The sequence below is a fragment of the Poecilia latipinna genome, unplaced genomic scaffold (assembly GCF_001443285.1).
Source record: "Poecilia latipinna isolate Pla-1442-1.1 unplaced genomic scaffold, P_latipinna-1.0 Scaffold1413, whole genome shotgun sequence".
Classification (NCBI taxonomy): domain Eukaryota; kingdom Metazoa; phylum Chordata; class Actinopteri; order Cyprinodontiformes; family Poeciliidae; genus Poecilia; species Poecilia latipinna.
The window spans coordinates 35192-50690 of NW_015114029.1; the positions used below are offsets into that span (position 1 = coordinate 35192).

Genomic DNA, 15499 nt, shown 5'->3' on the forward strand with positions numbered 1-15499 from the left:
ACAAACAAAAGTACCGAGTTAAATGAAGACTGCTTTCTGGAAGTAAAACAACATCCAAGTTCAAAATTACTTTAATAATTAGAATTAAGAAAAAAAACATTTATTTTTGAGAATTAAGTCGTAACAATATAATTTTATGACTATTTTCACAATTAATTCTAGAAGTAAAATTATATTCATCCAGTTTAAAATATGTTTGACTAGTCATTAGATAATGAGAATACATTCATTACATTATAATTTCATGACTTTTTCCACAATTAATTCCAAAAATTAAATGTAACTCATGTCATCCAGTTTTCTTCCAGCAGTCGTTGCTGTTGGCTGTAGGAAGTAAAGATCTCCTGTAGCAGTCTGTATCACAGTGGCCATGAAGAAGCCTCTGACTGAAGACTGTTCTAATGAAGAGGATGTTCAGGGTCGTCCATCATTTGTTTGATTTTAAGATGAATCCTTCACAAATCACACGTTTATTTTTTAGGTCATTTTCTTTTGTCACATTTAAACCAGAATATTTTGGGTTTCTGTCGTCATCCATTCATCTCACGGTTTATAAACTCAGACAGCTAAAGCCAAAAGTATTCACACCCGGGTTATGACAGCTTTAAGTTGTTCTTTTTCTCCAGTTTGAATTAGTTTTTAAGAGCGTGTTTGTTAGTTTTTACCAGTTATTAGTTGAATATCATTTAGTTTGAATGTAGTTTTTATTAGTTACAGTAGCAGTTCGTTTTTTCAAACTGGTTAATTCTTAGCTGCAGAATTCAAAAAGGTCAAATTTGCAGACGGCTGACAAACTGCTTGTGTGTGGATAAAGAATTAAAATAAAAAAATCAATTTCACATCAAATGGAAAAGCTAATACATTTAAAACACAAAAACAAAGGATATTATATAAACACATAGTTCCAGTTAGTTAAGGTTTTCCCTCGTTAATTACTGTTTTTATTTCAGTTAATGAAAATATTTGATCAGTTTCAGTTTTTATTATATTACTTTTAGTTAAACTATAAGAATCTTTATTCAAGGTTCTTATAGATTTAAAGCAATGTGCTTTAAATCAGCACCTAAATTTTCATGCAGGTTTGGTTCTGAAAGGTGAAGCAAACGATAGAAAAAGGAGTTTCAGTTTGATTTTTTTTTGCAGAGTCGCCAAAATGTTTTACTTTTCTTGAATAATCCTCATTAGCATCAAATCCTTGTATCTGCAGGTCACCTCTGGTGTTTAGAAGGTTGGAAAGCCTCTGTGCCATCGCCCTAATCTTCAGCTCCCTCCTCAGTTTCAGGTCAGGACTCCAGCTGGGCCTGGGGTATGAATAATTATGAGCTGAACTGGTTCTCTACTGCAGGAGAAATAAAACTCCAAAAACCATGAAATTAACAAACTCATCAGTTCCACTTTTAATCTCAATTTTTGCTCCAAAACAAAATTTCTGCAATTTTTTTTTTCATATAAAATGAAAAAAAAAAAAAAAAAAGCAAAGCAAAACAAACACAATTACAAAAACTTTTACAAACATTTGAAAACAAAAAAAGAAGCAGGAGAGCGAAACCGGTTAAATTCTGTACAGACGCCCCGGGGGGCCCACATGGAGGGGGGAACGTTTTCACTGCGACACACTGAGGCCGCTGCTGCCACCTGCTGGCAAAAAGTCAAACTGCATCATCTGATGGCTGCAGAATTAAACTTCTCCGTTTGGTTGGATGATTTCCCAAATCGGCAGCCGGCCCCGCTTCCTTTACCATGAACATTATGACCTTTACAACATTTCAACTTCCTGATTTTAATCGATTCCAGCAGGAAATTAATGTTTTCTAAAAACACGACGTCCAGACGGTTCCGGTTCTGATTCGGTTCTAAAAACCTTCATTAAGTGCTTCCTGTGAACCCACAAAGACCGGACAGCAGGAGAACTCACTGAGCTGCTCTGCCCTGGGTTCTGCCTCGGTTCTGAGGAGCTGGATCCGACCATTCGCTCACCGTTTCCATGGAAACAACTCATGAAATTCATGATTGAAAATCCCGGATCGGGTCGGAGGGAAAGAAAACAGAAAAAAAAGATTTAAAAAAGAGCCAAAATCAACGGGAGAAAGAAGCAAAATGGTGGGTTCTGAAGAGCTTCTGAAGGGGCCCGGTGGGTTCTGAAGAGGTTCTGAAGGGGCCCAGAGTCCAAACAAAGGCAGACATGTTTGAAGAAACTCCCAGAAAACCCCTCGGTTCTGACTCCCAGCGGCTCCAGGCCAAACCGGACCGAGCAGGACCACACCTGAGCGGGTCCGGTCTGCGTGTGTGTTAGTGTGTGTGTGTCCGGGTCGGGCCGGGTGTTATTTGGTGCGGAGCAGCTCCAGCTGGTCCTGGTACTCTGTGAAAAGTCTCTGAAAGCGCAGATTCTCTCCGATGACGGGCAGAACCTCCCGCAGCAGCTCGCGTTTGTGCAGACCCTGAAAAGCGCGACACAGGAAGAGACACGAACACAGAGCCATCATGTTTCTGCTCTCCTGCAGACGAAAATATGAAATAAATTCACACCGTACACATGCTGTATACCCGCCTATGATCCCACCCTTAGCTTCCTGCTAAAAGCTGCTAGCTAACGATGACTAGCATTGGTTTTAGCTGTTAAGTTGTCAACACACTAAATCTTAAATGATGTAACAGACAAAGGGACACAGCGCTTTGATACTAATTATCAACACCATGACAACGAGATGAGGTCAGGAAAAAGTTTTGAAAAAGAGAAAAACAAAGTTTGCTCTTCAAACCAGCCTATCGCTGATGGTGGATGAATTCATCCGATCGTCAAACCTGATTGGCTGCCTGGAGCCTCCAGCAGCAGCGGCGGTTTATTCAGTCACATTTCTAACTAAACAGGTAGAAAAAGTTCTGTTACCAAAGTTGCTGGTTGCCAGGATGAAGCAGCAGATTTGTGGACCGGACCCAGAAGTTCTTTACAGAGTTCCCGGAGCCGGTACTCAGAACCTGGACGGAGGAGAAGGAATAATAATCTGTCAGATTAATAATCTGTAAGGAATTCATAAACGTCTCTCTGCTTCACTCTGATCATTTCCTGTCACCCATCAGGTCAGCTAACATGTCCAGGTCAAAGGTCAGCTAACGTCTTTTACCAGCCTGCTAACAGCATATTTACACTGATTCAACATCTTCCTGTTTTGATAAAATATATTTACTACATACTTCATCTTATGTCCTCTTTATATACTGAAAATCTCATCATTTCTGGTTGTAAACAATAAAAAGCAACAAAGGTGAGAATAACGGATTGGGTTCTGGTTGGTCCGAGGGAAAGCAAATGAACTCGGCGACCCGTTGGATGGTCGAATAAATCACCGAGACCGAGAGTAAGTGTTGGTTCTGTTTGCTCAGCCTCAGGTCAGAGCGAACAGAACCCGGTGGTGGCGCTCGGTACCTTCGTTGACCAGGAAGCGGGCGTAGATGAGCAGCCAGTAGCGGTACTCCTGCGCCGACTGCAGCGTCAGCGCCGACGCCAGCTGGTTCTCCAGGAAGGCCAGCGTCATGCTCTGCTGCAGGTGGTGCGGCGTGGAGGACAGGCGGGACGCCAGCCGCCCAGCGCTGCGGGGGGACAGGAAGCGTTAGCCTGGACGCCGCGGCCAGGAGGCGGAGCTTAGACAGGAAGACCTACTTCAGGTTGCGTCCCTGAACGACGGCCAGCGGCCCCGACGACGCGGCGCCGTCCTGCGACGGGAGGCAGCTCCTGAAGTCGGCGCACTGGACCAGAGAGTCTCCTTTGTCCGCAATCAGCGTCCTGCAGGAGACGCAGCGTCATTAACCGGGGATTTACCAGGTCAGCCGGGCCGGTCCGGTCCGGTCCGGGTCTCACCATGTCTCCAGAGACACGCTGAAGCAGAAGGACTTCCCGTTGGACAGTCCGATGATCGGGACGCCCTGCTGGGTCAGCAGGGACAGGGACACCGTCGTCTCAGCACCTGTGGACACAAAGAGGAAGACATTCAGTCAGAAATCACTGAGAGACGTCCTGATGGACACGTGGACGTCCACCAGGACGTCTCATCAGGACAATCAGAACTACACATCGACTTTATTCAGTCACTGAACTTTTGGTTATTGGAGATTAAAATCTTCCACCAATGAATTCGTTGGGTTTCCATAATCAGAGTGATGTCATCACGCCCAGAGTGATGTCATCACGCCCACAGTGATGTCATCACGCCCACAGTGATGTCATCACGCCCACAGTGATGTCATCACACCCAGAGTGATGACATCACGCCCAGAGTGATGTCATCACGCCCAGAGTGATGTCATCACGCTCAGGGCGGCCATCTTGTTTGACAACACGTTTTCAGTTTCTATTTATTTGGACACTGAATTCAGGTGAACTCTGTGATGCTGTTGCTGCCAGAATAAGGTTCAGTTATTTCTAATTACCAAAGTTTTAATATTAATAGAATAAAGTAAATTAATTACAGCTCCAACATGAAACATAACAAAAGTAAACAGGAATGTTGAGCATCTTATGCTGTCATATCAGCTCTAAGGATAATAATAATTCTGCTCCAGTCAGAATCTGCTACATGACATTTTTTCCTAATTGAAAACTTTTTTTCTCGTAACTTTAAGACGTTTTTTCTGGCAAAATTGTGTTTTTATTTGCTAAGATTGTGACTTTATTTTTGTCATTAAGCAAAACAAATTCTCAGTCTGGCACTGATACTGTCGCACAAATCAGAGACGGATGATTGACATAAAAGACACTTTTTAAAATATTTTTATTATCTCTGTTAGAAGAGAAAGAGAGAAGAAACAACGGGCGAGAAAAGCTGCAGCGACGACTCCATAAGAACATTTACTCACCAGAGAAAATGGTCTGCAGAGATTCGTTCTTCACCAGAGCCTTCTGCCTCTGCACGTCCCTGCACACACACACACACACACACACACACACACACACACACGCTCCTTCAGTTTATCCAACATCAACCATCCACTTCCTGCTCTTCATGAGGAAAGCAGCTAATCAAACATCAGTAGAAGTGTCTCCGTGTGCGGCGCTGACCAGACAGACAGCGTGGCTCCGGCGGTCAGCACCATGACGAAGTGGGCGGAGCAATGCAGGGCGGAGACGGGCGTAGCCAGCTGGATGGCGGGGAGGAGGCGTCGCCCGGAGCAGGAAAACACCGACAGCATCCTGTCGTCACAGGCGACGGCGAGGACGTCGCTGGAGGAGAGAAGGAAACGTTCAGCAGGTCTTCTTGGTTCTCTCAGCTGAGGGCCAACAGCGCCCCCTACCTGCTCCCCGCGGCGGCCAGCACAGAGCTGGGCAGCAGCGTGTTCCAGTCCCGCCCGTCCCTGGAGCAACGCAGCTGGCTGAGCTTCGACCCGGCAACCACCGACACGTCGTTCTCCACCTCCAGGAACACAGACGGATCCATGCTTACCTGAACACACACACACACACACACACACACACACACACACACACACACACACACACACACACACACACACACACACACCTTTAAACTGCCGCTGGAGAACGGCTTTAAACAAAGATGGACGTTAAATTAAAACCCTGCAGAGGTTTTAGCTGCTGATGGAAGGAGAAATGAGGCGATCGTGTTTTTCTGGTTTTCTTCTGCTGACGTCTGATTTTACTAAATCTAACATTTATTTTTATGTTCTTCAACTTTGAAAAACATAAAAATAAATATATCTTTATCTAAACAAATATCTTTAGAAAGGAGATTAAATTTGCAGGACAGGAGTTGCAGCTTTGAATCCATCAGAAAAAGAGGGAAATGTAAGATTATCCTCCTCAAAGCCAAAAACTTTTATCACCTTATTAAACCTAATGTAGGTTTAAAAAAACAACTTTGATGCTTTTATAGACCAAAAATTGCTGCAGTTTTTAATTAACTGAATTAAAAAATAGTTTCATTATTAAGCCTGTTGATCACCAATCAGAGACAAATAAAATAAAGCCTCCCATTACTACCTAAATATTTGTGCTTCGTTAATCGTCGATGTTTTCATTTTTCTCTGGGATTTAAAAATGTTGGACTTTCATGGTGGATTTCAAAGTTCGAACCTGCAGGCTGAAGGCTTTCTGCAGACTCGGCGTTGGCAGCCGCAGAACGGCAGCCGCAGGGGGAGGAGCTGCAGCTCTGCTCGGCTCCCGCTCCAGAGGAAGAGGAGTTATCTGGAGGTCAAAGGTCAAACACAGAGGTCAGGTCACAACGACAGGTTTAAACCTGCAGTGTGCAACTTTCACAGGAATGTATTTTTACATATTGTTGAAGCTGCCATCATGTTCTGACAGTTTAATAAGACAGAAAATAAAAATAATTATCTCCTCTGGGGTCTCAGTGCTAAACAGAAACAACCAATCACAGCCAGGAGGCGGGGCTTAGTGCCGTCAGTCCCTCCCTCTCTCTCTGCTACGCTACCGTTAGCATAGATTTTGTTGTTTCTGGAGACAGTTTGAATAAATATGTAAAACCATATTTTTTATAGAAGCTGCATCCTGCAGCCTCAGCGGCGGTTTGACTGGTTACCTGGGTGAAGGGCTGAGGGATGGAGGCGGCCATCTTGTCCTTCCTGGGTCGTCCCTTCTTCCTCTTCTCCACCACCTCTCCTCCGTCCAGCAGCAGCTCGGGTTTCCTCTTGGCGAACGACAGGTTCTTGTTGATGGCGGCCATCTTGTCCTCGCTGTCGCTGCTGGTTTCCTCTTTGGCTTTGGCGTCCTTCAGGGCGGAGACGGCGTCCTTCGGCCTGTTGGACAGACAGAGCGGGTGAGACGGGTTCCTGACGCGGTTCCAGGATCCGTTCCTGGGGTCGCTCACCTCTCCAGAGGGGCGAGTCCGGCCGTGGACGAGATGGCCGACGGGATCCCCGGCGTGGCCTTTGACCTCTCTGTGAAGCGGGAGTCCAGCGCTTTCATCGGCTCGATCTTGGAGGCCGAGGTGAGCAGCAGGCCGGACTTCAGCCTGAAACCAGAGAAGAAGAGTGAGTGGCCGCCCTGCTGGAGGCTGGACCCGGACCAGAACCCCAGCGGCCGGACGGACCCGTCTTTGTCGTCCTCCAGGGCTTTTGCGACGCCGGCGGCAGGAGGCGAGGTGAGCAGCCCGTCCTGGTTGGGCCGGGCGCCCAGAGACGACGGCTGACCCGGGCTGGAGTCGGAGTTGAGCTGCGGCGCGATCTGATTGGACAAGGAGGAACCGGATGGCAGGATGGGGGCGCTGTTGAAGAGAGCCGGGGAGAAATCCCTAAAGAGAAACAGGACAGACTGAGTCTGACAAACCAAACAGATTTTTATGAGATTCTGCCTTTAATCCACATGGAACCTCATTTAACAGCATTAAACCCACTGGATGTTTAAACCCATTCAGTGGGTTTGTGTGGATGAAGACGTTTCTTAAACCAACTGGTTGCTCTGAAGTAGAAACAATCAACTGCAACCAGGAAACTATTTAACTCGGGTACAACAGGAACAAATCCACGTCAAACTACATGGACAATCTGTTCCTGCTGTCTGGAGCTTAAAATATCCTCAAAAACAGACAAAAAACCCAAAACTTTCTTTTAATTTATCAGCTGTTCTCACTAAAATAATCAGAGAAATAAAGCAGCTGGTCAGAACGTCTGGGTCAGTGAAAGCACCATAAGAGGAGGCAGCAGGTCGTCATAACCAGGCCAGGCCAAAGAGCGTCACCTTGACATACCATTCATGGATGAATGGTTGTCATGGAAATTAAAGAGTTTCTCAAACATGCATGGACGAATCAAGCACCAAATTATCGGCGCCGATCTCCTTAACCCTGGGAGTTCGGCTGATATGAAGCCGATCTTATTTACCTCGGCAAAAAAACAGCAAATATCTTCTTCTGCTGTGCAGTGACAGCGGTCTGACCGACACGAGCCACCAGGTCATGTCTGCAGTTATCAACAGTTTCCCCGCTGTTGCTGACTCAGCAACTTTCTTGCTACATTTAGCGAAGACTCAAAAAAAAAAAAAAGAAACTGGTTTTAGCCAAAATCAGGAGCAGCATGTCAGGCTTTTAAAGATGGGTGACCAGCGATCGGCCACAGAACTAAAGCAACAGTCCGGGTCCGTTTGATGAGGGGAAACGTCTCAACGTGACGCGACGCTGGCCCTTTAAAGCAGCTGCTGGTTTCCTCACCCCGTGTCCAGCTGAGCGATGCACAGCGGCGTGATCCGTCTCCTCCCGTCCGCCGTTCTCGTCTCCACCTGCTTCTTCAGGAGGTTCTGCAACACGGAGACCCATCAGAACCAGAACCTTCCAGCTGGTCCGGTCCGTTTATTCCGACTGGGCTCACCTTCCGGATGTCCTCCAGAGACTCGCCGTTCATCATGCTGTTGACCTTGGGGGCGGCGGCTTCGGGCCCGGCGGCGGCCGCGCCGGCGTTGTTCTGGGCCGAGTTCTGGCGCTCCTGCTGGTACTTGAGCATCTCTGGGTTCTCGATGACGGTGGTGGACAGCTGGACCTCGGTGCTGGTGATGGCCAGGCTCTTCCCGTAGATGTTCTGGTGGATGGTGTTCTGACCGCAGAGACAGACAGACGGACTGATTCAGGAAAACTAAAAGATTGAAACTCATGTCGGATGTTTTGACCTGCTCAGATGTTTCCAGTTTTTAACGGATCCAATTCAGCTGTTTGGACGTTTTTCTTTAAATCATTTGCGTTTATGTGGCAGAAACTCAGCAGTTTTACTGGTTGGAGCTGCTGGTGCTTTTCACACCGGATCCACGTCTTCCTGGGATCCACTGGGAATATTAAACAGTTTGCATTTATCTGTAAAGCCTGAAGAGTCTCCTCATCTCTGAGCCGCAGTCACAGGAGGGACGAAGCCTCTTTCTGTCTGAGCGTTTAACTCCGTGAATCTTTTAGATACAGATTCAGTTTTATTTCCCCGTAGAGGTTTGAACACATGTTTCTCTGAATCCACCGCAAATATCCCCTCTTTTAATAAAATTAACCAAATCTAAAAATTTAAATAAAATGAACATGACATTCAAAGAGGGAATAAAATTAATATCATGTGAGGAAGAAACAGGAAATAATTCCAAAAGTCTGAATTATACAAAAGATTACTGGTGTTTTTACTCTCAGTCAAATACTAAATTAATCAGAAATTATTAATTTGAGGACTTTATCTGATGTTTTGTAAGAGGACCCAGAGCAGACGGCTGCAGCTTGGACGGGTTTTACCTTCTCCTCCTCACTCAGAGGGTCTCCCAGCTCGTCCAAGGAGAAGTCCAGGTAGGCCACAGTGCCGTCCATGGAGCACACCAGCATCCCCAGACCGGTCAGGGTCCTAAAAACACCTCAGAGTTAAATTCAGACCCGTCTGGCAGCAACAGGCCACAGAGACCTGAACCGGGTTCGTAAACCTCCAACACTGAAAAACTCAAACATTTTCAAGGAAACTTTTCAAACTGTGGAGAAAAAACAAAACAAATTAACTAAAAATAAGATTCACTATTACATGGTATCATTTATTACTGTTATTCTGCAGCAGGGACAAGGTAAACTAAAATAATATAATATGGGAAAAATGTTTTAAGTGAAATAATAACAGAATAACTACTTTTTGATCAATATTAAGGAATTATTGACATGAAACAAGCTGCTGCATCTTCTTAAAAGTTATTTTTAAGTGAGTTTTGTCGTGTTTGAAGACATTTGAACTGGAAACTGGACTAAAATGTTTGGTAAGATTTTGTGTTTTTGCAGTGCAGGAATAATAAATATTCATTACATCGAAACAATCCAAACAAATCATGTTACGGAAAATATTACAAAAAAATGTTCTTGTTGCGTTTTCTGACATTTAGCAACAGAAATTATTTTGATCATGATCAATGTAAAATAAAACTTTAGTCTGATTTAATTTCAGACGGCAAGAAAAATAAATCTGTCTTTTTGTATGAAAACATCTGGTTTCAACTACAGATAATATGTTTCAAATTTAGGCTTTTAATCAAACGTTAGGTTGTGTTTTACTACAAAACTGTGCATTTGAACAGCAAACACTTTCCGAACCTTGAATGAACCTTCAATGAAATTCAAGGACTTTCAAGGATGATTTTGTCAAATTCTCACCAGGAAATGTCCATGATCGATTTATCGAACAGGTCATGGATGACCACCAGAGGGCGCTTCAGTGAGGTGAGCTGAGGAGAGAAGGGATGCGTTAGGAAAGGGCTGGTTCTGGTTCTGGTTGGTGTGAGCGGCTGAGCGGGACCGACCCAGACGGAGAGCGAGCGGTCTTTGCTCCCCACGGCGCAGCAGCAGTACGGACAGCTGGGCTTCGGAGAGCTGCCGTTCTTCTGCTTCTTCTTGAAGATCTTTGGGTTGAATTTCTGCAAAACCAACAGAACCGCGTCAGTGGGCGGGCCGGACGGTAAAACCCGGGCCGGTCGGTAAAACCCGGGCCGGTCGGTAAAACCCGGGCCGGTCGGTAAAACCCGGGCCGGTCGGTAAAACCCGGGCCGGACGCGTCGCGGAGCCTCCTTACCACCACGGTGACGGCTTTACGGTGGCCCACAAAGTCCATGTTGGTCTTCCAGCCGTCACGCTCCACGATCTGGGCGGTGGGGCCTGAGTTGTTCATGGCGTGGGCCGACACCAGGTACTGCCCGTCCGGAGACCAGGACAGGCGCAGGACGTGGGTCGTCCCGCCGCACTGCAAAGAGAGTTCACAAAAACTTCAGTCAAAACAAAAGAAAAGCCCTGAAAAACGGAGCTGGATGATAAATCAATAAAAATATGTATCGGAATAGACATTTGATAAACATTCAATAATTAGAATATTCAATGAACTGCAGTGTTGGTGGAATCAACTAACTCACTCATTCATCGGTTGCCTAGCAACTCAGGCCTCTCTGCTCAACTTAACATCAGCACAGCATAGAGCTGATCTGTTTATTATTGATTAATAATTGGATGGCAGAAAGCCCTTGATAGATTTTTTTTTACATAATTTGAATTGGGTGAAGTTAAAAAAGCCACTTGATGTTTGAGTAGAGCAGATTTGCAGATCAAAGGATTTTTCTTTTCATCTTAAATACAAAATGTTTATTTTTCTGGACGGTTTTGGTTGAACTGCAGCTCTGACTGTGTTTTTCTTTAAGCAAATGACTAATTGATTATTTCAATACTTGATTAATCATGTCAGCTTCAAAATAAATCATATTTATGTTTTGTGAACAAACTGTGGCTCATATGGTCCCATGTTGGTATAAACTGCAGAGTTCAAACTTCAGCCTCATTTAAAGTTCCAGACAAATCCTAAAAAAAGTTTGACTTGTAGTCCTGAAGACACGGCAGTTTGATCTGGGTGGTTAGCTTCAGCTCAGCGCTGTTGATGTCGGATAGTTTAGAGAGCAGCAGCTACAGCAGCAGCAGCAGCTACAGCAGCAGCAGCAGCAGCAGCAGCAGCAGCAGCAGCAGCAGCAGCAGCAGCTCCTCACCTCGTTGAAGGGTTTGGTGATGTTCGCCTCCATCTGCCAGTCCACCGTCCTCCACACCTTCAGGCTGTGGTCGTCGGCCTGCGAGGCGATGTACTTCCCCACCGGGTCCCAGGTCAAACCTTTCACCAGCCCTGTGTGGCCGCGCAGACAGGTCACCATCTCTGAGGAAACAGTGGACATTTATAAGGGATCGGAGTCAGATTTGTTCACTAAATCATGGAGTTGTTCTGCGATTCACTTGGATTCCTCCTGATTTATCGGTTCTTCCTGCAGTCAGAGTTTCAGTTTTCAGATTTGAGTTTTCTCCCACCTGGGAACTTGCGAGCGTTCCAGATGACGATGGTGTTGTCGACGCTGCAGGAAGCCAGCCACACGTCGTGAGGCGACCACGCCACGTCCATCACATCTGCAAACACAGCAGAACACTGAGCACCAGCAGCAGACGGATCCAACATGGCGGCCGGCGGCGGCGTACCTCCGGTGTGGTTCCTCAGGATGGTCACACACCTCCACTGCTCCACGTTGGCCAGCTTGCTGCTGGAGCCGAACACCGTGCTCGGGCCGATCAGCCTGCGGAGACAAACATGGAGCGTCAGACAGAACGGACCGTTTCTGAGAAACACGGCGGCGGTTTGTGGACGTACGCCGCTCTCTTCCACACCATCACCAGCTTGTCGTCTCCTCCTGAAGCCAGGTACAGCCCGTTGTTGGACCAGCGCACGCAGTTCACACAGGCTGCAGAGGAAACACACACACACACACACACACACACACACACACACACACACACACACACACACACACACTCTCCAGGTTTAAAATTCTCTAATAACAGAATAAAGTCACCAGATTTGTCGCTCGTTGCCTTTTCTGACTAAAAGTTGCCAAAGAGCCTGAAATGTTGCTGAATATAGCAACAAAGTAGCTACGCTAGCAACAATGGTCTCCACACTTGGCCACGCCCCTAAGTGGCTCTTGGCTCCGCCCATTTTTGATTTTTTCAACATCTGTCGGAGGGCGGGGCTTTAGTTACACTTTAAATAACAAACTGAAAGTTTTAATATTTAGACATCCATTTAGTTTGAAACCTGAATTCAAACTGGATCAGTGAACTAATCAATATCATAACCAATATCTTCATGCTCCAGTTTGATCAGAGCATCTCTGATAAACACAGATGATGCAGCATGGGTCATTTCTGTGGATCATTCCCATTCAGTCCTGTAAACAATGTGCAGCATATTTCAGTTCTGATTTTTACATAAACTCTGTTTTATGTGGTTATTTTTATGCTTCTGGTCTTTTCATTGAAGGACATCAGAACCTTTAAAGTTCGGTATAAACAAAAACAGAGCTGAGACTCGGTTGTTTACCTAAGTGATTGTCCATCTGACAGAGCATTTTGGGAATATTCTCATTCTTCTCGTCTTCCTCCCTGAGGACAGGCGCCATGTTCCAGATCATCACCTTCCCAGAATCCTCCCCTGCAAAACAAGCGTTGAAGTCAGTGATTTCCATCAGGAGTTTCCAAACGCATCATTCAACAACATTTACTTTGAAATTTTCATTTGAGCTGATTAAAATGACTGTAGTTATCAGAAATAACATTTCCACAGAATGGAGCCTCACCTTGTCCACCTGTTGCAAATTTCGTCCCATCTGGATGAATATCGACTGAAAAAATGGGTTTGCCTGAAAAACACAAACGCCAACATGTTAACATTTGACTCAAATCATCTTTAATTCACAGTTAAAACCTGAAGCACAAACACAGGCAGCATCAGAAGAACGTCCAGCGGTTTGTCTTAATGGAAATTTCCCAGTTGTTGAGTGATTTTCCACAGGTTTGTCGGAGAACGGCGACGAGCTGAAACCGGTTCCTCCTCTGCTCTCCAAGCTGCTCACGCCCGCTGTGCAATCTAGGACTTTCTGAGAAAGAAATCTGCTCCTGGTGAACCTTCTGGGTCGACTCCGTCTCTGTCTCATGAGTCTTTATCTCAGCACTTCAGTTTGTTTTAATGCACATTTACTCAGCTGTAACCTGAAGAACCCTGTTAGTGTTTAGTTTTCTCTAATAATGCTAATAGAAATAAGCGGTTTTATCCATTCATGAGTCAGTTTAGGTGCTGGTAATATTCCAGGATGTTTAAGCTGGAGCTGCAGGACAGTAATGAGCCCTGGAATGTGCAGAGTGTTAAAAGTATTTAAATGACAGAACAGGTGGAACAGAGGAGCAGAGTAAATACAGGTTAGATGTAGAAACATGATGTTCCTGCATCTAGTCGTCACATTATTCTGTCTGCAATTATCCTGCATAATTTTGAAAGTTTTACATTCTATCAGTATTTTCAGGTGTTTCCAAACCAAAATGGATGTTTGAGTTCATGTCCAGCTGCTGAACATCTGGACCAGCACACAGGATGACGATGGAGTCAGATTAACCCTAAACACCTCGGCGTTTCTGACGACACGCGAGCAGAAATACTACATTTTTATGCTGCATAACTACAGCAAACCCAAAGGTTTTACTCAGAGAAATCACACTGGAAAGTGATAGATCTAAAAAAATAATAACTTAAACTAAAGTTATGACACATCAGGAGCTTGAATGGTTATGAGATTCTTGTGGCTTGATAATTTGAAAACAATTTGTGAAAAGTATTTTGAACAGCAAAAAAAACAAAAACAAAAAAACAGTGCAGCAAAGAAGAACTTTTGCTGTATTTAAAACCCTGTGATGTTGGGAAGACATAACTTAACTCAATTTCAAACTACTGTGTGACCACCTGCAGCACCAACAACACAATCATAACCTTAAATACACTAACGAGAGGTACAACGTGTGCATTTATAATCCTTACTGACAGCAAACACAACAGGACATGAATTCAGACATTAAGAGGGAAAAACTGTAGCACAACAGTTCAACTGTTTGGAGCGTCAACAGTTATGTGGAAAAATAACATCAAGTTTCTGCATCCTTTAAGCTGATGTAAATATCAGTTATGAGCTGCAGAGACTGATTATGTGATGTGGGATTGTGAAGCTGGAAACAGCCCTGCTTGGTGTTCAGTTTAACCCGATACCTGCAGCCGCAGCTCGGCGTTCAGGCCGTTCCCTTCAGCGGTTAACTTTCCAAAGTAACAGCAGCTGGAAGCTTCCTCCAGCTCACCCTGGAAACTGTCAGTAGTTTGAGAAAATGTCACTCGAAACGGGAAAGATATTTAACAAAATGTCCAGTTTGACATTTTAGCTGTGGACGTAGATCATTTTTTTGGGTCGTTTGGCGTCGGGGCATCCGAGCTAGTCGGGGGGCTAACCAGCTAGCTGTGTTAGCTAATTTAAATCTAATCAACAGAGAGAATATGAGTCCTGAAATAAAAACTATGGGATGTTTTTATCCCATATTCGGGAATATTTGAGAACAGGAAAGTGAGTTAATGAAAAACAAGTGAGGACCACCATCAGACCTCCTCAACTAGTTCCCCCCCTCCGACAACAAAAGCACAACTTGGTCCAACAGATTCCTGCACAAGCAGCTTACCGTTGTGGCTCACCCAGCTCGGCTTCAGCAGCTTCATCTTCACCGGGACTTTTTGATTTCTCTGTTATCGGTATAAAAAATGGGAAAAAGCCCCCCGATCGGTGAGTTCAGGCGGTGAACTAACGCCAACCGCCCTCCCTTTGTTTCAAACTCCGTCCGTCACTCCGCTGTTTCTGCGGTTGAACTCCATCTCTGTCCGCGGCGCGGCAAGCAGCATCCCCGGCTATCAGTGCCGAGCAGCGGGCAGGCTGACAGCCAGCAGCGCGCCGGAACATAAACCGGGTGACACCACCAGGCGCTTCGGGACCGTTTCCGTTACATTTAACCGCGCACAGGAAGAAGCTCGTGCACCTACAATACTTTTAAATTAAAATTAAAACAAAATTTAAAAATAATAATCGTAATCATGCTTTTATTAGCTATGTTTTTAGGATGTTTCTTCTTTTTTAAAATTATTATTATTG

At 45.2% G+C, this 15499-nt stretch overlaps 1 protein-coding gene across 1 annotated transcript; it reads right to left on the reverse strand.

Moving 5' to 3' along the window:
- Positions 1-1373: 1373 nt before the first annotated feature.
- On the reverse strand, positions 1374-15383 carry hira (histone cell cycle regulator a). The gene is made up of 25 exons (XM_015056854.1): positions 15036-15383; positions 13121-13183; positions 12865-12975; positions 12136-12226; positions 11967-12061; positions 11802-11897; positions 11492-11652; positions 10537-10704; positions 10268-10381; positions 10122-10192; positions 9228-9333; positions 8335-8556; positions 8178-8263; positions 7062-7262; positions 6840-6983; positions 6552-6768; positions 6086-6196; positions 5287-5435; positions 5054-5215; positions 4852-4910; positions 3857-3962; positions 3659-3781; positions 3425-3588; positions 2888-2976; positions 1374-2438 (listed from the first exon to the last, which is right to left on the reverse strand). The coding sequence occupies exons 1-25, from the start codon at positions 15070-15072 to the stop codon at positions 2322-2324; spliced, it is 3063 nt and encodes a 1020-aa protein (XP_014912340.1). The 5' UTR covers positions 15073-15383; the 3' UTR covers positions 1374-2321.
- Between the last annotated feature and the right edge of the window lie 116 nt (positions 15384-15499).